General features: G+C 60.4%; 1 protein-coding gene across 3 annotated transcripts in view; it reads right to left on the reverse strand.

Moving 5' to 3' along the window:
* NAV1 (neuron navigator 1) overlaps window positions 1–26,958 on the reverse strand; it is a 199,191-nt gene that overhangs the window by 132,946 nt on the left and 39,287 nt on the right. For 2 of the 3 annotated variants that reach the window (XM_061383769.1, XM_061383764.1), the window contains exons 1-3: window positions 16,567–17,639; window positions 11,188–11,933; window positions 3,345–3,448 (exon numbers count right to left, since the gene is read on the reverse strand). In XM_061383769.1, the coding sequence (XP_061239753.1) occupies window positions 3,345–3,448; window positions 11,188–11,933; window positions 16,567–16,569 (853 nt within the window). In that variant the 5' untranslated portion in view covers window positions 16,570–17,639. Of the gene's footprint in view, window positions 1–3,344; window positions 3,449–11,187; window positions 11,934–16,566; window positions 17,640–26,958 lie in introns of those variants that run through there. The other variant, XM_061383763.1, reaches the window with a different exon arrangement.

Consider the following 26,958-nt stretch of genomic DNA (forward strand, 5'->3'; position numbering starts at 1 on the left):
ATCATGGCCACAGAGGCCCCACAGGGCAAAGTTTGTGCCTGTTTTGTCCCCAGATGTACCCAAGTGTCTAGAGCAGAGCCTGACATGTACTTGGTGCTGAATAAAAATTGGTTCACTGAGTATAACTCTCTGGAGGTGGATAACACAGGGCCCCGTGCTCTTGGCCAGAACAGGAAACTGGGAAGCCAGGCCATGCCTACTCCGTACTCATGGGTGCAAACACCTGAGAACCCCTGATGTCCCTTCTAGAGTGGGAGTGGTCTGGGGGCCCAAGCTGCCCGGCCTCTGCTGATTCTGACCCTCCACTGAAATGGGCTGAACCCCCTGCCTGGAGACAAGTCCCATCCCAGAATCCCCAGGTTCCTCCCTCCCCCCAAAGAAACTGAGTCCAGACCCCTTGGGTTTTCCGTCCCTCCTCCCCGCCGGCTTCCTCAGTGACCTCACTGCTCCAGCCTCTCCCTCCCTAACCCTCCCCAAGCCAGGCTCCACCTCACTGGCCATCTCAGAGCTGTCCAGCCTCCCGGGGTGCCCAGGACCTGGAACGTCCCCCACAACCCTGCAGTGAGGTCACGGCTGGGACAGCCTAGAGCGTGATCTCTGAAGGCTGGGCTCCAATCCTCGCTGGACCACCTTGGGATGTCCCAACCTCCTGCCCCACCACCTGAAAGGTGGGCACCTTAGGAGCATGCCGCCCCCCAACCCCTAGTCTGCCCCACCAAGCCGAAGCAGCAGGTCAGCACGCGCTGAGCAGCTCTGTGTGCTGGGCAAAGCTTCTCAGGGCTTCGCCTGTGCGGGTACTTTTTAGCCCCATGAAGCCCTCGGAAGCAGGCGCAGGTGTCATCACGGAGGCACAGGGAGGCCAGGAACCAGCCCAAGGCTGCACAGCCAGCAAAGGCAAGGCCACGATGCCCAGTGGGGCCCTGGGTCCCCACCTCCACATCCCTCTGGCCCCATGGAAGCCCTGCCCCTGAGACCACAGCCCACACCGCCTGCCTGGAGCATGGGCTGTGCTTCCCATCGATTATCTGTGCATCCTCTCTTCACAGATGGCTGGGACACACGCCCGGCCTCAAAGTCCCCAGAGGGTGGGAAGGCGGGTGGGAAGGGGGGTTAGCCCAGTGCAAACAAAACAGGCTTGGGATGCAGAGCCAGTGGCATTCGGGCTGGGCTGGGGCCGGGGCCGGGGGGTGGGGGGACTGTCCCACCAGCGGAGGTGAGGAAAGCCCAGCTGAGCCCAGCACACGAGAAGGCGGGGCCCAGGCTCCAGTCCCGGACAGCCTTTGCTGTGTGTCCTCAGACAAGGTCTTTGCAGAACCTCTCTAAGCCCCCTGCCTGCAGCAGGGCAGCAGGCCCATGGTGAAGCCTGTGTCACGTGCTTACGAGGCACTTCGTGGGCAGCACCTGGTGCTGTGCCCTGCACATAGTAGATGCTCAGGAAACAGCGGCTGTCACCAGCATTTGGTCATCCCGGCGTCTGGGGAGTTGAGGCAGCGGTCCTGGTCTCAGCTCAGCTGCTCGTGAACCACAGACGCCACTTTGAGCAGGTTACCCTCCCTCCCTGAGCCTCTCTTCCTGGAGAAGATGAGATCACATTTGGGCGAGGCTACCGTCCGTTAGGGCAGCCTCACTGTCCATAAGGGCTTCCCAGGTAGCGCTAGAGCTAAAGAACCTGCCTGCCAATGCAGGAGATGTAAAGAGGTGTGGGTTCGATCTCTGTGTGGGGAAGATCCCCTGGAGAGGAAATGGCAACCCACTCTAGTATTCTTCCCTGGACAATCCCATGGACAGAGGAGCCTGGCAGGATACAGTCCATGGACTCGCAAAGAGTCGGACACAACAGAAGTGACTTAGCATGCATACACCGTCTGTTAGGGCTGTGACCCTCAGTGCCCTTGAGCCCAAGGCCTCTGCAGCCTGGAGACCCAGATCCGGCCCGAGGATCCTGGGAGAGTCGGTGGAGGGTGGCACGTGGCTGCCTGGGAGCCCCAGGGCGGTGTTCCAGCCCCTCCTGCCCTGGGAGGAAGCACCAGATCTGGGGTTTTCTCTCCTAAATCCACAAGGTGTGAACAACTGAGTGTGGCTTAAAGATGGAGTCAGCTCAACAAGAGAGGGAGGAGAAATGCAAATCATTCTCAAGGGAGAGGCCGGTGGGCAGAGGCTTGTGCCCCAGTGACACGAGGATGCACAGCCGGGGGATGAGAGCAGACCCTGCCACTCCAGCCGGCTCAGTACCTGCACACGCGTGAAGTGGAAGTAACCACCTGTGCCGATCTTGGGGTGACCCTCCTGGTCCTCTCCCACGTGGCCTCATATGCGGGCGCTGGGGACCCTGGCCCCGGCTTCCCAAAGTAAGATCCAATGGAGACTCAGGCAATGTCCACGTGACAGCAACAAAGGGGCGTGTCAGCAGATGGGACCAGCGCACAGCCGGTGGGTGTGCGGAGGGCCTGGGCACTGGCATGGACACCCCACACTGCCCGGGGCACACGCGGAAGGAGCAGCTGGCGGTGGACCCACTTGGGACAAAGGCGGCGCCCAGCACCCTGCTTGGGGGCACGTCGTCACGGAAAGCGTCTCCCTGCTGCACGAGCGGCCTGATGGTTTGTTGGTTGAACAAGAGCAGTGACGAGTGAGTGCGGCCCTACAAACTCCCTTCCCTTCCTCTCATCTCCGTTTCTTCAGGCTCAGAGTACAGGCCCCCCACAAAGCAAAAGCAGGCCCCAAATCTCTGCCCATCCCACCCATCAAAGAGCCTGGGGTGTCCTTGGCCTAGGTGGACACTGACCGCAAGGCGGAGAGACTTGCCCGCTGCCCAGGAGGCTTGCAGGAGGTGGGGGACTCTCTTCCTTTATGAAGGGGAGTCTTCTCTTTGTGAAGCCCACCTCGCAAAGCTGCCCTGCACCTCGCACCGTGGAGAACCCCGCCTGCCCTCCACCAGACACGGCGCTCGAGCTGGTGAGGGGCCTTCTGGCCGAGCAGCCTGGGGCTCCCAGATGTAGCCAGGGAGTCCTCGCCCCACTCCTGGGCTGGCGATGCCACGCCCTGGCTGTGTGGCACAAGCATGAGGAAGCCATTACACTGGCAGCTCTGATGTAGACACAGTCCGCACGGTCTCCTGGTTACCGCGTCCTAACGCCCAAGGGCCTCTGGGGCCAGGGAGCTGGGCTTCTCTAGTCCCCGCTGCACTCTGACCTCTCGCCCCCAGAGGCAGCCCCGCCCCAGAGGAAGCTCCGCCCCTGGAGGGAGCCCTGCCCCCGGAAGGAGCCCCGCCCCCAAGGGAGCGTCCCCCCACCCCACCCCGGGGAAGCCCCGCCCCCAGAGGAGCCCCGCCCCGGAGCACTTACCCGGGCTCGAGAGTTTCTCCTCAGCGACCCCAGAGGGGCTGGAGTAGCCGTCAGAGGCCCAGCTGCCCTGGCTGAGGGGGCCCGGCTCCGGGTCGGCCTGGACCCTGCAGGACAGAGAACGGGGTCACTCACGGTCACTTGCGCTGGCCTCCAGCGTCTCCCCTCGGAACTCGGGCCTTCCCTTTTGCTGTGCCCCGATGGGCATATACGCCCCTGGGGTGGGCAGCAGGCCTTTTTGCCAGAGTTACTTAGGCCAGGGGCACCTGAGGGCAGGGGCCCGCCTGACGCCAGTCACCCTTCAGAGTCCCGGAGTCCCTGGACCGTGAATAACCCCGGGGCAGAGGGACTCCGAGTAACCCTGGCCTGGGGGTCTGTGTCCTGCCAGGTCCCTGCCCCCAGGCTGCCCTGTGCACCCGCGGGAGGGCTGCGCTCTGAGGTAGAGGCCGCTGACCCCTCCAGAGAGCTCAGGGGTGAGGAGGATGGAGCAGGAGGTGGGGAGGACCCAGCTGGGTCTCTGTGACCCCCGAGGGCGGAGTCTTCTCTGGGCCCATCCTGGCGGCAGGGAGGAAGGGCGGGTCTCCAAGCACCAGCTCCCAAGTGCACACAGGCCTCCTAGCACAGCCCCTGGGTACAGTCCTCCCAGGAACAAAGGCTCCGAGAGCTTTTATTATAGGCAATTACCCGGGCTCTCCCAGCCGCCCGCCTGCCCGGCAGTGTCTCCAGCTAAATGGGCCCTTTGGCAGCTTGAGGGGCTGGCGGGGCGTGTGAGCAGGAGGAGAAATCGATGGCTGGCCTGGGCCGTGGGACGGGGGCTGCCTCCCCCTCCAGGCTTGACCGTTCCCAGCTCTGGGGTGGCCGGAGGGGGTCAGAGACCCGAGGGACCTCCTCTCTCCCCCTCACTGGGTCTGGGGCCGAGGAGATGCCCTCCAGGCCCAGACCTGCCTGAGAGTCCAGGGCTGTGGGGGCGTTTGCTGGCCGGCAAACTCCCGCAGGCGACCCGGCCCTCGTGGGTCTGCAGGCCCCGCACTGGGGACAGGGCAGGCTCAGAGGGAGCAGGGGGGCCCAACCTTGCTGGGAGCAGTTGCTGCGTGCTGCCGGCGGTGAGATGTCTAGGGAACAATGAGCTTAAACCTGGCCTTTTCCAGAGGGGGCGCAGTCTACTGGTGAGAAGGCAGTGGGACATTACTAGGCGAGGGCTGAGTAACACCACACACACACACACACACATCACACATCACATACACCACACATACACACACACACCACACCACCCACACACACCCACACACACCACACATACCCCCCACACACACCACACACCACACATACACACCCCACCCCCCCACACACACCACACATCACATACACCACACATCACACACACACACACACACATCACATACACCACACATCACACACACACACACCACACATCACACACACATCACACACACATCACACACACCACACATCACACACACCACATATACACAACCACACACACACACACCCCCCACACATACACCACACACCACAGACATACCACACACACACACACACACACCAGACACACCACACATCACACACACCACATATACACACACCACACACACACACACACACACACCCCACACATACACCACACACACACCACACACCACACATACACACCCCACCCCCCCACACACACCACACACACACACACACACCACACCACCCACATACACCCACACACACCACACATACCCCCCCCACACACCACACACCACACATACACACCCCACCCCCCCACACACACCACACATCACATACACCACACATCACACACACACACACACACACACCACACATACCCCCACACACACCACACACCACATATACACACCCCACCCCCACACACACACATCACATACACCACACATCACACACACACACACCACACATCACAGACACACCACACACATCACACACACCACATATACACAACCACACACACACACACACCCCACACATACACCACACACCACAGACATACCACACACACACACACACACCACACACACCACACATCACACACACCACATATACACACCACACACACACACACACACACACCCCACACACACATACACCACACACACACCACACACACACACCCCCCCACACACACCACACATCACATACACCACACATCACACACACACACCCCACACATCACACACACATCACACACACCACACATCACACACACCACATATACACAACCACACACACACACACACCCCACACATACACCACACACCACAGACATACCACACACACACACACACACACCACACACACCACACATCACACACACCACATATACACACACCACACACACACACACACACATCCCCCACACATACACCACACACACACCACACACCACACATACACACCCCACCCCACACACACACACAACACACACACACATCACACACACACACACACCACACACACATCACACACACCACACATCACATACACCACACATCACACACACACACACCACACATCACACACACCACACATACACACACACACCACACCACCCACATACACCCACACACACCACACATACCCCCCACACACACCACACATACACACCCCCCCCCCACACACATCACATACACCACACATCACACACACACACACCACACATCACAGACACACCACACACATCACACACACCACATATACACAACCACACACACACACACACACCCCACACATACACCACACACCACAGACATACCACACACACACACACACACCACACACACCACACATCACACACACCACATATACACACACCACACACACACACACACACACCCCACACACACATACACCACACACACACCACACACCACACATACACACCCCACCCCCCCACACACACCACACATCACATACACCACACATCACACACACACACCCCACACATCACACACACATCACACACACCACACATCACACACACCACATATACACAACCACACACACACACACACCCCACACATACACCACACACCACAGACATACCACACACACACACACACACACCACACACACCACACATCACACACACCACATATACACACACCACACACACACACACACACACACATCCCCCACACATACACCACACACACACCACACACCACACATACACACCCCACCCCCCACACACACCACACACACACACATCACACACACACACACCACACACACATCACACACACCACACATCACATACACCACACATCACACACACACACACCACACATCACACACACCACACATACACACACACACACCACACATACCCCCCACACACACCACACACCACACATACACACCCCACCCCCCCACACACATCACATACACCACACATCACACACACACACACCACACATCACACACACATCACACACACCACACACACACACACATCACATACACCACACATACACACACACACACCACACATCACACACACCACACACCACACACACCACACATCACATACACCATACATCACACACACACCACACCACCCACACACACCCACACACACCACACATACACACCCCACCCCCCCCACACACCACACATCACACACACCACACATCACATATACCACACGTCACACACACACACACCACACATCACACACACCACATACACCCCACACACACACATACACACCCCACCCCCCCACACACACATCACATACACCACACATCACACACACACACACCACACATCACACACACATCACACACACCACACATCACACACACCACATATACACAACCACACACACACACACCCCACACACATACACCACACACACACCACAGACATACCACACACACACACACACACACACCACACACACCACACATCACACACACCACATATACACACACATACACACCCCCCACACATACACCACACACACACCACACATACACACCCCACCCCCCCCACACACACCACACACACACACATCACACACACACACATCACATACACCACACATCACACCCACACACACCCACACACATACATACATACACCCCCCACACACCACACACACACCACACACACACACCACACATCACATACACCACACACCACACCCACACACACCCACACACATACATACATACACCCCACACACACACACCACACACACCACACACACACACCACACATCACATACACCACACACCACACACACACCACACAACATATACACCACATATACACACACCACACACACATCACACACACCACACATCACATACACCACATATACACACACCACACACACCACATACATACACCCCACACATATACCACACACACACCACACATCACATACACCACACACCACACACACACCACATACCACACATCACACACACATCACACACACCACACATCACACACACCACACATCACATACACCACACGTCACACACACACACACCACACATCACACACACCACATACACCCCACACACACCACACACACACACCACACACCACAGACACACCACAGACACACACACACCACACCACACATCACACACCCCGCACACACACCACACATCACATACACCACACACCACACACACACACCACATACACACACACATATACATACACCACACACACACACCACACACACACACCACATACACACACACATATACATACACCACACACACACCACACACACACCACACACCACACATATACACACACACACACAACACATACACACACCACACACACACACACACCACACACATCACATACACCACACTTACACACACACACACATACACCACACACACACACACACACCACACCCCACACACCACACACACACACCACACACACACTACACATCACACACCCCACACACACACCACACATCACACACCCCACACACACACACCACACATCACATACACCACACACCACACATCACACACACACACACCACACATCACACACACCACACATCACATACACCACATATACACACACCACACACACCACATACATACACCCCACACATATACCACACACACACACCACACACTACAGACACACCACACACACACACACACACACACCACACACCCCACACATCACACACACCACATACACCACACACACACACACACCCCCACACACACATACATACACCCCCCACACACACCACACATCACATACACCACACACCACACACACACCACACACACATATACATACGCCACACACAAACACCACACACACACCACACACCACACACATACACACCACACACAACACATACACCACACTTACACACACACATACATACACCACACACATACACCACACACACACACACAGCTGAGCACCCCGACCCAGCGGGCAGGGGCCAGGGCAGTGAATAGGAGTACCTGGCTGTTACACTGATTGTCACTGTTCTTGTGAGCAAGGGCGAGAGGGGGTGCACGGGGCAGGGCGCCCACCCCAGGCAGTGGGGGCGGGCAGCCTCAGGGCTCTGACCTCAGGAGCGGCGCCCTTTCACCTCCTCCACCCCACACAGCCAGGCCCTGCATCCCCCCGTGATCCCAGCTGGAATGGATGGCACCGTCTATGCGGGACATTGGTTGGAAGTTGAACCAGAGAAAAGAAAACCCATGCCTGATCCTCGAGACACTATCGCACCCTCCTAAACCCTCACCCTAACCCTCAGCCTCAGGCCTGGGCTCTTTGTGGAGCAGAGAAGGGTGAGGACAGGGACGCAGGAAGCAGATGGGCAGGACCAGAGTTTGCAGAGCAGACAGAGGCGTCTCTGCCGTGTCTGTCCTGCGTGTCTGGGGTGGCTGCCCGGGCCGTGAGGAAGGGACATCTCCCAAGGAGGCAGGAAGAAACACCGCTGCTTCATTCCCTGGAGGAGCAGGAGGGGCCTGGGGTCAGGGAAGCTGAGCCCTCTGAGACCCGGCAGGCTGGAGCTGTGCAGAGGCCGGCCGTGGGGTGCGGGGAGGTCTCCGTGGAAACTGTGTCTGTGACCCCTGGGCGCAGACACGTCTGGGAGGGGCCTGCGGTTCCGCATAGCCCGTGGGGCGTCCTCGGTCCCAGGCTGCCTTTTGAACCACGACCCTCCTGTAACACTAACACAGGCCTGAAACGGTCTGAGAGGTGGGACGTGAAGATCCCTGCTGAGGTGTCAGGACACAATGGTGTCCTAAGCGGAGAAAAATGTCCGTTTAGTTCTGACGGAGATGTTCAGAGGAAAAAGAGCTGGCCTCCTTGGCAAATGTCAGATTCTACATCTGCCAGGAGGCCTGAAGGGTAGATCATGTAAAATCTGGAACCGTGGAGTCAGAGACACATTTCCCCAAAGATGGATCGGTGCGAAGGCAGTCTGGGAGGAGACACAGGCCCCAGAGTCGCAGGGAAGCAGCTCACGGGCAGGGACCAGTCCCAGGATGGGCCCTGACCGCTTTGAGAATCAAGTCCAGAAGCTCACGGGGGCGGGGGGGCATGCGGGCCGCGCCGGGGTGCCCCCAGGGGCGGGGTCCCCATGGGACACTTGCTGGTGGATAATCTGAGCCTCTTCGGTTGCTGGAAAGTTCTTGCTAACTTGTAGACACTGTGACACAGACTTAGCGCTTTGGAGCCGCAGCAGGTGCGTCTAATTCGTCACACACACGACAAGCCTGCACGTTCCTCAGAGCAGCCCTCGCTCGCCTCGCCACCCTTCTCCAGGGCAGACTGCTTCCTCGCCGGCACACCCTTCAGGGCCTCTTTGGGTCCCTATCACCCTGGCAGCCTTCCTCTCAGTGTGCTTTCCTTGCACCAATGCCCTTCTAGACCGTGGAGTCCGTAACTGAGTGCAGCGCCCTGCAGAAGGCTGGGTATGAGGTGAGAGGGGCGTACCCCTGTCCCGGCCCATGTCTGTTACGTGGAGCAGGGGCGCCCAAGACCTTCCAGGGGTCAAGCCACACTTCTGGCTTCACATGAACGTGCACTCTCCTCCTCCACCCCAGCTGCTCCCACCCGGGGGACCCAGCATCCAGGGGGCTTCTCGACCCAAACTGGGGGGGAGCTCGTCCTGGAATCAGCCCAGAGGAAAACCCCAGGAAGTCCGCTTAGTCAGGGAAAGCACTTCATTTGCATTCAAGCATCTCGAAACCGTGCCAGACTTGGTAATCAGAACACTGCTTATTTAATAGTGGCCGTTTCAGACAAGAGGTATATGTTATTGTTAAGGAAGGACAGAAGACGGAAGCACGTCTCTGAGCTCCACTTGCAGCATCTGAAGAGAGCGGGCAGCTTGGCTTGTTGGCTGTGCTGGGGTGAAGGGTGGCTCGGCCCCCACTGAAGGTGCCAACCACATCAAAGCTGGCCCCCTGGGGATGCACACGGGCAGCTTGGGAAGCGTAGAGAGCGGGCAGCCTGGGGGCTCCTGGGGGTCCGCGGGGATTTCACGACCATGGAGGGAAGGCCTCGCTCAGCGGCGGCTGGCCCAGATGAGTCGGGTCAGGCTGTAGCTGGCTGCATGAGCCGCGCAACACCCTGACACCTGTCCTTGAAGAAGTGAGCATGCTGCGGGCACCTCTCCGGGCCTGTGTCTCGTGGCGTGCTCAGAGTTGGGTCTTGGCGCCCCCTTAGGGTCCCACCCCACCCCCACGCTCCCCTCCACCTTCCGTTCTCTCCACCAGCCCCTCCCCTCCATGGGCCCCCGAGTCCAGGCTCCATCCCCCCGCTGCCCCCCACAGCTTACCTGTACCGGAAAGGGGCCACAGTGGCCGTGACAGGCTGGCCATGCGTGTGGGCTGAGCCAAAGCTGACGGCCCCCAGGGCCGGGCGTGGGCTCTGCACGGGGCTGCAGGACGGGGAGGGAGGCCCCGAAGCCATCTGCAGTTCAGGCTCCAAAGGCCTAGGCACCCCGGAACTTGTGCCGGGAACGTCTCTCTGATCTTTCCCTGGGTGGTTGGAGGGCTTTTGAGCTTCAGGAGTCCCTGGTATCTGAGTGTCTCCATGGGAGCTGGCCCGGGAGGGGCTCCTGCCGCGGGTCTGGCGGGTCACGGTCCCCTCCTGGGCCCCCCTCTTCTGCCCTGGGGTGCCCCGTGTCTCTCCAGCTCTTCTCGACCTGGGCCGGCTGGCCAGGGCCACCTTGGGGGCCGCGCGGGGGCTGCTCCAGGGGGAGCCAGTGGGAGCTCCCACCCCCTCAGACAGCTCCCTCGGTGTCCCCGTGGCCTTGGGGGAGCCTCTCCCCCAGGGGGCCTTAGGGGACGAGCCCCTGGAAGGGCCGCTGGCCTTGCCCAGTCTTGGGGAGACTGCCCGCTGGGGGCTCAGGGCCAGGCCGGCCTGGCGCGGCCGCAGCTGGGGTGATGCCACTGGGGTCTGGGTCCTGCTCTGCGAGGCAGCGCGGGGCACGGGGATGGCGGAGGTGTGCTGGGGGCGGCCCGCGGCGCTCAGGCTGGCTGTCCTGTCCATGGCCGGCGGGCCTGCGGCAGGGCTACTGAGCTGTGGAGAGAGGACGGGAGACCGTTAGGCCCTGTCCTGGGGGCACCGGCGCCCCTCGGTCGTGTCCTGGCTGCCCACCCGGCTCAGGGAGGACCCTCTGCCTCTTGCAAATTCAGGAGAAAGTGCCATGCACTGAGATGTGCTGTGTGATTGGGTGGTTTACGCTTGTCCCGGCGCCTGTCCACAGATGGGGCAGGCACTCCCCGCCTCAGTCTCTTCTCGAATCCAGAATGCTCTGCCCCCGGGGAACCAACTCCCTGCTCCCCGCTGGCTCCTGCTGTGGCCTCTCTGCCTGACACCCACCTTCCCTTGGACACGGCCGTGGGGTGTTAGCTCCAGATTTTACTGGCCCGCCGGCAGGCAGCCCCTGCAAGTCACAGCCTGCCCGCACCTGTCCTGGCCAGGCTCCTGCCGTCCGGCTTGCACCTGCCTGGCATCACTGCCCTTCTCCCGGCTCCTTCCTGCTGTGCCCACCCACGTATCCCTGGAGATATGGGCACCCAGCCCACAGCCTTCTTCTCTAGCCCTTTCCCTACCCACCTCCTGCCCCAGGCAACCGTTCCTCCGCCCACTCCTCTGGCCTCAGAGACGAGGGTCCCACCCTGAGATAAAGGCGGAGCCCTCTAGGCAGCCCCTGCCACCAGCACCTGTCCTTCTCTCCTGGACCTCGATCTGTGAGTCACCCCCTCTCTCCCGTATCCTCCCCAGCATGCTATGAATGAACTAATAGATCAATTAATCACTTTCATTTCAAAGGAAATTTGAAGTCGGCTACGAAGACACACAGTCAACTTCAGAGGAAAGGCGCCGTGTGGAAAGTGAATCACGCAACAATTAGCAGAAGCCAGGCATGGATGCTCCCGCAACTCTGTTGTGGGAAAAGCCTTTATAGCATTGCACCGAAGGCAGGGATCCTGAAGGAAGACGCTGAGAGGTTGGAGCGCGCAGAATTAAAGTCCCTGGGGGACAGGAAAGCGCTTGCCCAGGTTCAGGCCACCAGTATACTGCAAGCACACTCGCCACCCGGTGAGGCCCAGGGGGCTCTACCACATGGATCAAGAGCAACACCCCCTGGAAGCAGCGGCCAAAAGCTCGAACAAGACGTTCGTGAAGGCATACGGTTAGCCGGAACACAGCAAAAACCAAGGGCTTCATGAGAATCGAAGAGACGCAATTAAGTCAGTTAACATCGGCTACTATCAAGGTTACTATCTCCTGGAAAATTGTGATTTCTAGTCGTGGTATGAGGGCAGAGCCCTGGCACATGGCCATGGGAATGGCCCCAGACGCAGAAATGTATCCTGGGGATGATCACAGATGTGGCCTGAGCTGCTGAACTTGGCCACAGGCACAGGGCTGAGCCACACCCTGACCAGCAGAGGCAACGGGCTGACCACCCCTGCGCAGGGCCCCGGACCTCTGAGCACCGCAGCCACGGCTCAGACCTCAGCGTCTGAGCTTCAGTCCCGCACAGGCAGGCCCAGCGTCACGTGGCTTGTGCCAAGACACAGCGGGGAGACAGCAGGGCCTGGTGCCCCCAATCACGCCCCATACTCTCCTCGAGGGACTCGAGACTGGGCAGGGGGTTCCCAGGGCTGAGGACAGGCCTGCGATAACGGTTTACTAAACGTTTCCCTTTCCTGGCCAGCCTCTAAACTCTGTCAGCCTGTCAGGACAGAGGTGACCGGAGACCCGAGCTGTGGGCAGACTGCAGGACAGGATCTCGGGCCACCCCCACCCCCTTGGCCTCCATACCCGGCTTTGGGCTCCAGCAAACCAGACGGAACAGTCAACTGAGTCTGGCCCCAGCGGAGAAGGCTGTGCCCCGCTCAGAGGACATGTGGTTCCCACTGGGGGGCTGTTTCCCTGGCCTCTGAGAGAGAGGCCCCTGAGCACAGCCGCCCCGAGCCACAGCTGAGGGTGTGTGTGTCGGGGGTGGCGCGTCCCACTGACCCGGTCCCCACAGACGGCTCTACTGCCAGGACCCTCGGCTCCTTTTCAACCAATCAGCCAAAAGAAATGACTTTGTGCCAGTGAAAATCCATGACTGAAAACTGCCCCACCAATCCGGGGGGCGGAGGTGCTGAGCCAGCGGGGGCCCACGGACAGCCCCAGCACTCGCAGCCCCGCACCAAGACCCCATAGGGAGGCTCCCAGCAGCGGCAGCCCTGCAGATGAGCGCCGGGAGCCTGAGTCATGAGGCTGCAGGTGCCAGGCCCTGGGAGGGGCCCACGACCGACCTGCTTCACCCTATCCCTCCTCCCTCCTGCGTCACGCCCTCTGTGTTGGTTGGTTGCCAGAGGCCTGGCTTCCAGAGGGGATGCACAGCAGATGTGAGAGGAGCCTGGGGGAGGCACGCCCAAGGCCCCTGGGAACTGGAGCCGCACGGTCCCACGCCCGCCCCAGCCACGAGCCGGCCCACCACGGTCGGCCAACCTCCCCCTCCCACTCTGCTCTCAGCCCCAGGCCCAGGGCTGCCTGTCCAGTCAGACGGATGCAGGCAACGTCACCCAACACGCCCACTTACTGCTCCAGGCCCCGAGGTCCAGGGCCACCAGGCTGGGGCAGGCGGGGTCTGGGGGACTCCGGGCCTCTCTGAAAGCCCACCACTGGAGACCCTGCACCCGCAGTGTGGGCTGGTACTGGTGTGAACACCAGCGACACCGAGGCCTTTGGAGGGGCAGGACACAAACCCGCCAGGGAGACCCCCCTGCGAGGTGCCGTCAGGCCTCCTGCCAAGGCACGAGGCCTCGGGCCGTTACCCAAGCAGAGACCTCGAGGGGACGGCGAAGGCAGGTGTGGGGTGTTGGTGGCGGCCCAGGATTAGTCCTGTGCCTGGACTCCAGTGCTGTTCATGCACAGGCCTCAGCAGCGCCATCTGGGAGGTGGGGCAAAGTCGGGGGTGGGGAGTCAGGCTCCAGGCCGCTGTCCTCCAGAGTAGTCGGGGCGGGGGGGCACCAGCCACCCTGTGCAGAGCATGTCCCAGGCTCCCTCTGGGCCATACTGACCACGCTCCGGTCACTCCTGCTGATGACGCCCCCACGTTGGGACCATCCCCTTCCCAGCAGCAGCACATCCGTGCAGGAGTCACGCACAGAGGAGGGGCCAGGGCTGCAGGAGAGGTTCCCCTCCTCCATGAATCCCCCCAACCCGGTCTCACAGGTCGGCCCCAGAGTCGTGAGGTTCCCAGAGCTCGGCGCCCCAGGGCCCACCAGGCCCAGCAGGCTGGCCAGCGAGCTTGCAGGAGACCCACGTTGGTGGGAGCAGGGGGACCCGCTCTTCCTGTCTCACTACTTGGGGGCAGACCCTGGAGAAGCCGCCACCGCCCTGCCCAGGCTCAGGGCCCCACCACTGTCCACTCCTCCTGGCACAGGGGCTCCAGGCAGGGTCCCCCCAAGACGGCTAGCTCAGGAGCTGGACCAGGGCTGCCCAACCAGCAGAGCAGAGGCTCCCAGGCCAGCCGAGGGCGCGGATGGAGAGCAGGAGGGTGCGCTTTCGCACTCTCAGATCAGAAACCCACAGCCACACAGATCACAGATCACTCACCCTGGGCAACAGCTTGAACTTGTGATAACTGTTTTGGAGTGTTGTTCAGGGTCTGGTTCTGCTATTTATAAACTGTGTGGCTTTGGGAAAGTCACTTAAGCTCTCCAAACTTTGGTTGTTTCATCTGAAAAATGGCGGGGGCGGGGGGGTGAGGGGTGGGGACCAACATCACTGAGCTGCTATAAAAATGAAATGAGATAATGCGTGTCTTAGCACATTCTGGCAGCTTTCATGGCATATCATAGATGGGGGTGGGGTGGTGGTGGGGGTTGGGTGGTGGGGTGGGTGGGGCTTATTCCTCGTGGTTCTGGAGGCTGGAAGTTCAAGGTCAAGGAGCCAGCAGATCCGGCATCTGGTGGGGCCTTTGTTTCCAGCTCATGGACGGCATCTTCTCACTATGTCCTCTTATGGAGGGTGGGGTGAGGGGGCTCTTGAGGGTCTCTTTCCGGGGACACTGATCCCATTCATGACCTAACCACATACCAAGGACTCCAGCTCTTCCCACCATCACTTGAGGCTAGGATTTCAACATAAGAACTTGGGGACATAAGCATTCTGTCTAAAGCAGAGTGAAAAACACTTCATGTGGTAGCCCGAGGGGAGTGCTTTTAAAAGGTTAGTTCTTATAACAAAAGTAACATGCTCATTAGAAAAAACTTGGAAAAACCTACAAAAATACAAAGAGGAAAATGTCTATCCCCTACAGGCCTTCTGCTGTTGTTCAGTGGCTCAGTCCTGTCCGAGTCTTTGCAGCCCCGTGGACTGCAGCACACCAGGCTTCCCTGCCCATTCCTGTCTGTGTGTGCCTTACCAGCAGACACTGACCTTCTTACACGTCTTGATTTCTTCCAGGCTCCTTACAATTCACGCTTATACCCATAGACATCGTAAAATTGTGATGATACTATACATACATTTTACATCTTTTCACTTACTATGTAGTAAGCATTTTTACTTTCCATTTAAAAACCTTCAGACATTTTCAGAAACATTGTTGTGAATCACTGATAAACTTCTGTGACTGCATTAGACAAAACTGGCTCATCACCCACTGTCACTAACCCTTTGGAGGTTTCCAGTTTCCTACCATTTTGTGTAAGACTGTGATGAACACCCAGGCCAGCTCTGCTGGGGCCTCGGATGACAGCTTCTGGCTGCACTTCTGGAAAGGGGATTACCAGGTCCAAGGTGGGGTCGCAGGAGAACTCAGTCACACGCTGCAGATGCTGTTCTGAAAGCCACATCCAGCCTGTCTCCCCAGTCTGACTCTCAGCACCCTTCCCCCAGATCCTGGTGCAACCGTGGTGGGGGGGGTGGGTGCAGTCTCTGGGGGGCCCGGAGCTTCAACCACGTTCAGGTAGTGAGGCCAAGCAGAGGGGCAGAGCTGGAGGCAAAAACGTGGGGGCAGACCGTGCGGGCAGTCTGCTCTGCCTGCCCCCTGAACACTGCTGGGCCTCGGGGGTTTGGGTCTGAGGCTGGGAGGGGCATTCCTCCCTTGGGGAGTACCAGCGACTGGGCCCGTCTGGTGCACTGGGGGCGGGGGTGGGGAGAGCGCTGAGGGCGGCCCGCAGGCGGCAGGGCAGGCCGGGCAGGCCTGCTCTCCCCGAGGTCTGGTCCGCTGCTCCTTGGTGCCCTGTCCGGCCCAGGCCCCCCCTTTCTTTTCAGTCCCTCCCGTTTCTGAGATTGCCCTCCAACTTCTCATCCGGGTGGTTTTCGATCTGAGCCCCATGGTAACCGCCTGTCAGGCCCTTGGATGGGCAGGTGGAGAAGCCAGAGCGAGCTCCAGGCCGAGGGCCCAGGCTTCCTAACTTCCTCCCCACACCGCTCTTTCCCTCGAGCAGTGACTGGAAAACCCTCCATCACCCGCTGCCTTCTGCAATGCCCACAGAAAGGTGCTCACGGGCCCCGCCCACCCCACGTAAACGAATGCCTGTGACTCTCCTCCTGGGACCTGAGGGAACGTCCCCGAGAAGACCCTCCAGCCGCACATGCTGACATCGGCCTCGTGACTTGTTGTCTCCTAGGTTCTGGTCCAGGCTGTTTGTGACCTCTCTGGGGACCCTGAGAGCAAGCAAGTGACCACTGCATGGATGTCCCAGAACACAAGGTCTCACCACCTCCTCCAACCACCACCTAACTTCTTGTTCTCTCTCTCTTGGCAATACTTGTTGTCATGGAGATTCTAACGCAATGTAGGAAGCTTGTTACTTGGCAACGAGATGCTGGAGGTACAGGATTGGCTGCTGAGGTCTGAAGGAGCAGCAAGGATGCTGAGGGAAGGTGGGGACGTTGAGAAACACGCTGGGGGAGCACCAGGCACAGGGAGGGGAGCAGACGAAGGACCAGGTGGCGAGGAAGAGCGAACATGGAACATTCCGGGGCTGGGCCATGCTGTGTGCTTGCTCTGATGCCCTCAGTAAAAGCAAGACAAAACAAACACACAGTAATGTATTTTCATAGCTGTATTTACACTGCAGCAGGATGGATGGGGATTTCAACAAAGAGAAGGTCCTAAGTATCAGAGCGGGGAAATGCCGCAGGAAGGCTCTGTGGTGCAGCGGAAAGGGCAGGGCTTGCGGTCGAAAACTTGGATGTGAAGCTCAACCCCACCCATTCCTCTGCTGAGCTTCAGTTTCCTCATCTGTGAAACGGGAACAGCAGCCTGACCTCCAGGGCCAGCTTGATGAGCGCTGACCAGCGGGAGTGGGCGCGTGGGCAGTGGTCTCACACGTGGCTTCTGCAGGGGCCTTTTGTGACCAACTGCTCCTTGTTATCTTAATCACTAGCATCATGACCAGAACTGAAAGCGTGAGACATGGAGAGGAGACAGCCTAGCTCACTCCCATCCAGACTCACAGGCCTACTGTCTGAGTGCCAGCCTCTCTAGGGGCCAGCTGTCCACGCCTGAAACAGTCTGTTCCTCAGGGCGCCATCAGGAGGACAGATCCCAGCAGGTTCATGAGACGCTGTGCCCGTCCTGAGTGCCCAGTGGGTGCCCCAGACGCCCTAAAAGCCAGGGCAGCACTCCTGACTCCACGCCCAGCTCTGTCCTCAGGGGTGGAGACCACGGCTGCAGAGTTTCAGTCGTCCTTCCAGGAAGGACGGCTCAAGGGTGCTGGGCACCCTCCCCAGCACCTGGGTCACACGTGGCCCCGGAGCGGTGAGAGCGGGCGAGTGCAGGCACTCGGCAGACAAAGCAATCAGCGAGTTTCCGAGCGATGACCGGCGTCCTCTGCCGGCCCCGGGGTGGCCGCGGCGGCCCGGGGAGCACGGACCCTGCTGCCCCTGCATGCGCACTGCGAGGCGGAGGGCCAGGTGGGGCTCCTTCTCAGACAGGACTCCCTCTCAGACAGGACTCTCAGGATGGTCTGCGGCGACCCCAACGTACAGGAGAGGCACTCGGGGGCGGGTCACCTGGGCCGGTGGAGCCTTAAAAGTTCTAGAGATTCCAGGTGACCAGCCTGACCCCACTGCTGCCATCTGCTCCTCCTGGCCCCTCCTGTCCTCAGAGAGCAATGTGACAGCTGAGGACAGACCGGCTCACCAGCCGCAGGTCGAACTGACCAGAGGTGGGCAGACGGCGTCTCAGGCAGATGCTGCTTCATTCAGCGCCTCTCTGGCTGCAGCTCGCCAGCCCCCGCACTCTGAAGCCCTCCGTGCTTTCCAGCCTGACTTCTAACGACGCCCGCTCTGAGGGTCCCACCTCCGCTGGGCCTGGGCCAGGCTTGCCCCCTCAGTGGGGGCCGGGCCAGAGGGCAGTGCCTGGGCTCGGGAGACCTGGCCACGGGCCCACGCCTGAGGCTTCTAAGCCATTTCATGGCAACAAAAGATAATTCAGAAAAGGGTTAACTGCGGCACGGAGAGCACAGAGCAGCCTTGGGTCTGACAGTGTCCCGTCGTTTTTCTCCTGCGCGGAGAGGAAACACGGAGAAGAGGGGTCACCGAGGCAAGAAGAGATCCGGGGAGTGGCCCTCAGAGACCCTTCCCTCGGCGGGGAGGGGAGGGCTGGCGTGAGCCCCAGATGGGGTGGGGGGCACTTGGTACCCGAGCTGGGTGGCACTCTGTCGTCCAAAGGGCAGGGGTCCCACTGCAGCTGCTGTGAGTGGTTGGGAAGTGGTGTGGGCCTTCCCACTTTAGCTTCAAGTTGATCTGTTTGAAGTCTTGGCTCTCCATGTAGGATTTTTTATCAACAATGTGTTTCCCTGCTTCACTCCCTGGGGCTGGGTGGGGTCGGTGACCATGACCACCGGGGCTTCAGTCTGTCGAGGACAGGGAGCGCGGAGGGTGCTGGGGGCCTGAGAGCCTAACAAGAGGGAAGGAAGAAGCAGGCTTGAGGACTCACTTCTGCAGAGGCCCTGGGAGGGCTGGGCCTCCCGCGAGGTGGGGGAAATGATGCTTCAGAGCCAGACTTGAGGTCAGGACCACGGGAGCTGGGGGGTGGTCTTCTCAGGACAATGTGGCTCCAGAGGCCCTGCCGCGGGTGGGCTCTCTGCTCCCCAACCAGGAAGCAGGGGTCGACTCCGAAACCTGCGAGCCTCACTATTCTTGAATTTCCTGACTCATCTTTGTCCACTTTTTTGGTCCCTCCCTCCACCGTTTATAAAACATAGTTCATATTTTGAAGTAGTTTCAGATTTACTGAGAAGCTGCAGAGATAGGACAAAGTCTCCATGCCCTCTGGCCCAGCTGCCCTTGTGCTGAAGTCTTGTATAACCAGGTACCTTTGTGAAAGGGAAAAACTTGACATCGGCTCGTAACTGCTCAGTGAAGTACAGACTCTTCTCAGAGTTCACCAGTCTCTCCACCCACGTCTTTTTCTGTGTTCCAGGCGCCCCACTGCACTTAGCTTCCCTTAGCTTTTAAAATTTAAATTTCCTTTTGCAAACTCCGGTCTGTCTGCACTGTGCTCCAAGGCATCTGGGCTGCTGTCACTCAATTCTGAGCAGGTCATGGGCCGCAGGAAGAGCAAGGGATGTGCAGTATTTACAACAGCCAGGTCAGGGAAGCAGCCTGGGGGTCCACTGATGGAGGGGTGGATAAAGGAGACGGGACACACACACAATGGACTATTACTCAGCCATGAAGAAGAAGGAAATGATGCCATTGCAGAGACATGGATGGATGATGCAGAGACTGTCATATAGAGTGAAGTAAGTCAGAAAGAGAAAAATATCTTAGATTAATGCATATATGTGGGATCTAGAAAAATGGTACAGATGAACCTATATGCAAAGCAGAAACAGAGACACAGACACAGAGAACAAACATTTAGATACCAAGCAGAGAAAGAGCGGGTGGCACGGATGAACTGGGAGCCTGGGATTGACACACACACACATATATATAAGACTGGTACTATGCGTAAGATAGATAGGCTTCCCAGTGGCACAGCGGTAAAGAATCCGCCTGCCAATGAAGGAGATGCAGGAGATGTGGGTTCGATCCCTGGGTCAGGAAGATCCCCTGGGGAAGGAAATGGCAACCTGCTCCAGCATTCTTGCTGGGAGAATTCCAGGCACAGAGGAGCCTGGAGGGCTGCAGTCCACAGGGTCACAGAAAGTCGGACATGACTGAGTACACACGCACAGAAGCAGAAAACACGTAACCACGGAGACCTGCCGTGAGCACGGGAGCTCTGCTCAGCGCTCTGTGCTGACAGAGAGGGGTCTGTACAGCAGGAACTAACGCAGCACTGCCAAGCAGCTAAAATCCAGTAATAATAACAAAAAGGAGCAAGGGCGGTCTCCCCCCTGGAGCTTTCCTCTTTGGAGTCAGAGGTCATTCCATATTGCTAAGACTTTTAGAGGTGACCATGGGGTCTCAGTCCCCAAGAGCCACAGGATGAGGGGACCACAGTCACAGATGACCAGATGCTCCCCCCTCAGGGCACACAGCCTGGCTGGAGCCGCCCCCTTGGTCTGGAGCCCAGGGTTGGCCTGAAGCAGAACTCAGCTTGTCTCTGAGCACAGAAGGTTTGGCGATGGGCAGAACCAAGAGGGAGCAGAGAGGGGCCTGCATCTCCGCAGAATTGTTTCCAAACAGAGTGTTAACGTTTTCCCTCTCAGGGTCTCCCTGGCGATGACTGTGATGCTGAAAATGCACTAAAGCTCTCTCCCTGTTTACAGCACACGCCCATCCTCCCTCTGCCCTCAGCCCGGTCTCTTGCTGAGCAGTCACACAAGTGGCCCTGAATAGCGGTCACAGCCAGGGAGCCTGCCCGAGGCCCCAGCTCACGGGAGGGCACCGCGTTCTGAGAGACGCGGGTTTGGGGAGAGAAGCCTAGAAGCTCACTTTGTGCTCTGTGCCCCTTGTCGCAACGTGCAGGCTGAGGCGGGCTGGCTTACGGACTCTGCATACACATCCTCTGCTCTCCGTTCCCACTGAACACGGCCTTGGGAAAGGAGCCCCCTTCCGGCCAGAGGGACTGGGCTGCACGTGAAGATGAGGCGACTTTCAAGGGGTCCTGCACGTGGGACCCAAGAGCACTGTGACATTGTCTTCCCAGAAGCCCCCACCCAGGGAGCACGCTCCTGGAGGCCCCAGGGCAGGCAGGAGGCTGCCGGCTGGCGCAGAGAGCCTCGCACTCTCCTTGTGGTTGAGGGGGCCACCAAAGCCCCGATGCCAAGAGCGGGCGCAGACGGTCTTCTCAGGGGCAGAGCCCGCCTGCTTCTGACGCCCCACATGACGACGGCCACCAGTCCCAGGGACACCACAGGCATGACTACCTCCAGGGGCTCTGCCGGCCGCAGGATGAGCCCCAGAGAGACACCGCACCTCCCGCCTTCCCGTCACCGAGCCGGGGGAGCGCACGGAGCCAGCCTCCTGACGGCAGGTGCCCGCCCTCACCCGTGGCCTTTGCTTCTGCCACCCCAACACTCAGCGAACTTGGAGTTTGGGTCCCGGGTCACAGAGCTGCAGTCAGGCCCCCGATTCCAGGCCAAGGACGTCCAGTCAGCTCCGTAGTTCCTGCGGGCTTTTCCTGGTCCCGCACCCTGTGCCAGGGCCCCAGTTCTGGCCACTTGTTTATCAGAAGGATGGAGGCCTGGTCCCCTGCCCCACTGCTGCCCACTCAGCATGTCCTCACTGAGGGCAGAGGGCCTGGCTGAACCCAATCTGACTGCGACCCCTTCGTGCAATTAAACCAAGCCCCCGGGGCCCACAAGAGCCCCAACTCACTCCCGCTGCCTGCTGGCCACGCCTCCGGCCTGTCCCCGCCGCACAGCGTCCTGTCTTCCTCCAGCTGGCCTCTCCACACCCTCTTGTTTGTCCCGGGCGTCGAACCATCCAGGAGCCCCCGGGGGCCCCGGCAGCACCCCACTGCTGGCTCTCAGTGCCCGTGGCTCCTGGAGAAGGCGGCCCTGCCCTGCTCTGCGCTCCAGCGCCCGGTGCTGGTGGAACAGAGATGCCCAGGGCCCGGCGGGCTGGGCCCTGCTCCTTGTCCAGACCACGCGGCGGCGGTCTCCCGGGCCCAGGAAGCTGGGTCAGGGGAGATGCCTCCCCGCCCCAGGCCGGGGGTGCCACGGGAGGCAGGAAATGAGAGGCAGCTGTGGAGGATGCAGGCCGGGAAGCATCCCCACAGCGCTGGCAGCAGGTGGGGCGCGGGCACAACCTCCCAAGCTACAGGGAGGGGAGGGCCCTGCGGGAAGGGGTCTCAGTATTGTCCCCTTGGGCTCAACTGGAGGCCCCTGGGGCACGTTGGTGGTTGTATGAGAGGCTGTGGTCTGCATGGAGGCTCACCCAGAAGCTCCAGGCTAAAGACTGGGTGTGTGTGTTGGAAGGGGGAAGGTGGGTTGTGGGGCCAACCCCGGGGGTCTGGGCAGCAGGCAGGCTGTGGGGGTTCGCACTGCCTCCTCATCATCCCTTCCGCACCCTTCCTCTTATCACAGACCCCTTCCCCAGGGGGCACGGCCTTCAATCCCACCTGCAGCCTCAGAATGATGGGAAAGGACCCTCAGCACCAGCCCAGCCCTGGGGGGTGTGGGCCACTGGACTAGGCCTACCGTTGGGAGGAGGAAGAGCAAGGCCCCGCCCCCGGCTCCCAGCACAGCACTTACACGAGCCCAGCTTGGCCTCACACAACCTGGGAAGCAGACACCGTCACCCTCCTTCACAGCAGAAGCAACCCGGGTCCCCAGCTGTGTGGTGGGCCCAGAGCCACTCCTGGCTGGCCTCACGGTGAGCCTGGGGCGTGGGGGCCGCCCTCTCCCGGGGCCTCCCTGGGGGGAGCAGAGCAGAGACCTCACCCTTTGCCGTGCTGACTGCACACACGGTGCTCCCTCCCCGACCCAGGCAGTCTCCCGGAGAAGGAGCAGAGACCCGCCATCCCAGGCCTGCCCCCTGTGCTCGCCTCAACCTCGGGGGCAGGGACGGGGCAGGGGCCCCGGGAAGAGCCCGACCCCCCTGAGGCCCCTGCGGGCCAGGCGCTGCTGCTTTCAGCAGGCTCCGTGCTGGACAGCTCCCGGGCTGCAGCCCAGGTGGGCACCGTGTCCTGTTGGGGTGGGGGGCCCTGTGTGGCTGCCTCGCCCACCACCGCCCCATCCTCCCACCTCTCCTGCCACCGGGGCGTCACAGACACGATCTGGTTCCCAGCCTCCCACCCAGTCCCCTCCCTGTGGGAACCCAGAGCCCCAGCCATCCTCTGAGGGCAGGCGGGCCATCCTCAGTGAGTCTGACCACAGACCTCTTCACAGCTGGCTCTGGGGGCCCCTCCCACCTCCTGCCAGACCCCGTGCAGCCTGAGTGTGCTCACGTCCCTCCGCTCCAGCAGCCGCCTCCTTCCCCTTCTCCTGGTCATCCTGAGAGCCCCAACCTTGCAAACAGGGCCCCTGAGGCACAGGGCAGACCGGCCGACACAACACCTCCTCAGCACGGGGCCAGGGTGGCTGCCGGGAAGGGCCTTTAGAGCCGCTGCTGGGGCCGGAGGTGTGGTCCTGTCTCGCAGGCAGACCAGGCTCCCGGGCTCTCAGCTGCGGCTTCCCCGCCACCTGTGCACTTGGTCTCTTCGCCCACCTGCTCTGGGGGTGGTTCCCTACACTGACCCCCGGGGCCAAGAGTCAGTCTGGACACCTGCTCATAGCTCCTGTCCATCCCGTGTGCCTCCACCGGCCCCGCTGGGCGGGAGCAGAGGCAGGAGGGGCAGGGCTGGAGTGGGGGAGCCTGTGCGCCCGTGGGAGCCCCAGTCTGATGGGGGAGGAGACCCCATGCCAGGCTCAGCGACCCCGCCCCTCTACTTCGGCTGCAGCCCCTACTCAGCCCTGGAGACCCAAATTTCCACTTTCCGAGGGACGGTTTGGGTTTGGAGATGCATTCGCTGAGGTGTCCGTGCACCGAGAACCCTGGTGATGGGAAGGAGGGGGTGACTGAGGGGTGTGGCCCCAAGCTGAGAAGGGCCGCCTCCAGGAATGACAGACCAGCAGGGCCCAGTCACCCCGGGATGCACCCTGGGGCTGCAGGTGTGGCTCTGATGGAGGAACAGCCCCGAGGCTGCTGCCCCGTCTGCAGGGAGCCTCCGTCTGGCCCACAAGGCCTGGCTCAAACCCACCTCGCGTCCTTGGGACACAACCACCTGCCTCGTCCTGCCGCTCTTCCGGACTCAGCCCTCAGAGCAGGAGTGTAGCACCGCCTCCTCCAGGAAGGCCTCCGTCATTCAGCTCCTGATGCCCACTCACTCACTGTTGACCCTTCAGTGCCACTAAAGGGTCAAGCGAACGAGATGTGGTCTGCAGAGCCCAGTGGTCAGCACACCTGCTGTGTGTTCCAGGGAAGCCCTTACCCACTGTTTCATCGATTTCATCACCAGCCAAGGGGCTGAGTCAGAAGCTCTGCAGACCCACTCCAGGCCTGGTGGTGGTTTTGCCCGCAAGGCGGGCAGCACCCTCACCTCATGCCTCCTCTGCCCCTGGGGGCGGGAGCTCAGTGCATCCAGGGCGTCTCCACCATGCCCACCTGCAGCTTGCCCCAGACCTAAGCAGGCCGTGTCCCTCGGGAAGGGGGCCAGCAGGGGCTATAGCCAGGAGCTCGGGGATGGTGCGGTCACCGCAAACTCCCTACCTCCTGACTCAGCTGTCTCACTGCCCAGACTCCCCTGGGGGCTGGGGTGGGTGCTGAGAGCGATGAGCAGGAAGGGGATTCTCGGCCAGAGGGGAGTGCGGAGACCGGGTCGGGCTGTGGGTCTCCTGCCCAGAGGCCTGCACCAGGGGGCTGAGCTGTGGAGACCTGCACGCACCTGCACGCACCCGCACACACAAGCACACACATCCGCACGCAGCCGCACATGCGTGCACACGCTTGCACGCGGGCACACACGCCTGCACACACCCACACACACCTGCACGTGCAACCTTCCCCAGCAACACCCAAGCTCCCCACACCCGCCCTCTGCCAGGCCTGCTCTGCCCCTCCCTGGGTGGGGGCACCCAGCTGTGATGGAGCCCGGGGCAGGGCCCCACTCAGGGGGGCTATGCAGACAAGCACCGCACTCCTCGCTGCCTGAAAAAGGTCTCGGGGGCACACTGCCCCTTTCGGGTCCGACCTGCCCTTGCTGCTGAGGGTAACACACCAGCTTCAAGCCCAGGCGACTCCTGGTGCACGAGAGGAGACATTGAGGGCAGAGCAGGGAGAAGCCAACACCCTGACTCACACGGAGGCAAAGGAGACAGCAGGCTGGGTCCTCGTCCTCAAGCCTGGGAGCTCAGCCTCAGTCCTCTCAGAGCGGGTTCGCCCCCATGAGAAGTGATGAAGGAGGAGAAAGGGGCGCCAGGTGAGGGAGACAGGAGGCCGTGCAGACGGTCCCTGTGGGTCACGGGTGCGGCCTGTGACCTCCTCGCTGCAGAGGTCCCCGCTCAGAGGGACCGTTGGACCGCCTCCAGCTGTACCAGACCAGAGGGCCTGGCCTGCCTCACCGCCCTCCCGGGCACCTGGAGCCCGGCCGTGCACTGACTGCAGTGTGGTGAGAGGCCTGGTCGACTGATGATGAGCCCAAGGCCCGGCGCAGGCGCAGCTCTGACCGATGCTCCGGCCTGGCCACCCGCCTGCCACCCGAGTGGAATGGCCACCCGCACCTGCGGGCCATACCCGGCTCGCCACGTGGCCACTACCGCTGTGTCAGAGAGACACGGCCCGGGCCTCCAGGACCAGGAAGGAAGGGACGCGCAGAACTTCCTGAAGGGCTGGGACTGTCCCAAACCACGCTTGTCACGGCACTTAAACGACAGCTTCCGTCTGTGAAAGCTCACTGGATTTTCATTTCACGCACCTTGTACCTCAGTAAACCAGCACACACAGCAGGTCAGCAGAGCCTCAGTCCTGGGGAGGTCTTCAGCTGGGCCTCGAGGAGGTAGGCACCCAGGTGCAGGCCCTCCTCAGCCTGGACTGCTGATGCCGCCTTGGCACTTACTAACCGGGCCTCCAGTCTCAGCTTCCGAGACGCTGGCATCCACCTGACGGGGCGGCCCAGGGAGAAGCTGTCCTTAGTGGTGAG

This window comes from Bos javanicus, chromosome 16 (assembly GCF_032452875.1).
Source record: "Bos javanicus breed banteng chromosome 16, ARS-OSU_banteng_1.0, whole genome shotgun sequence".
Classification (NCBI taxonomy): Eukaryota; Metazoa; Chordata; class Mammalia; order Artiodactyla; family Bovidae; genus Bos; species Bos javanicus.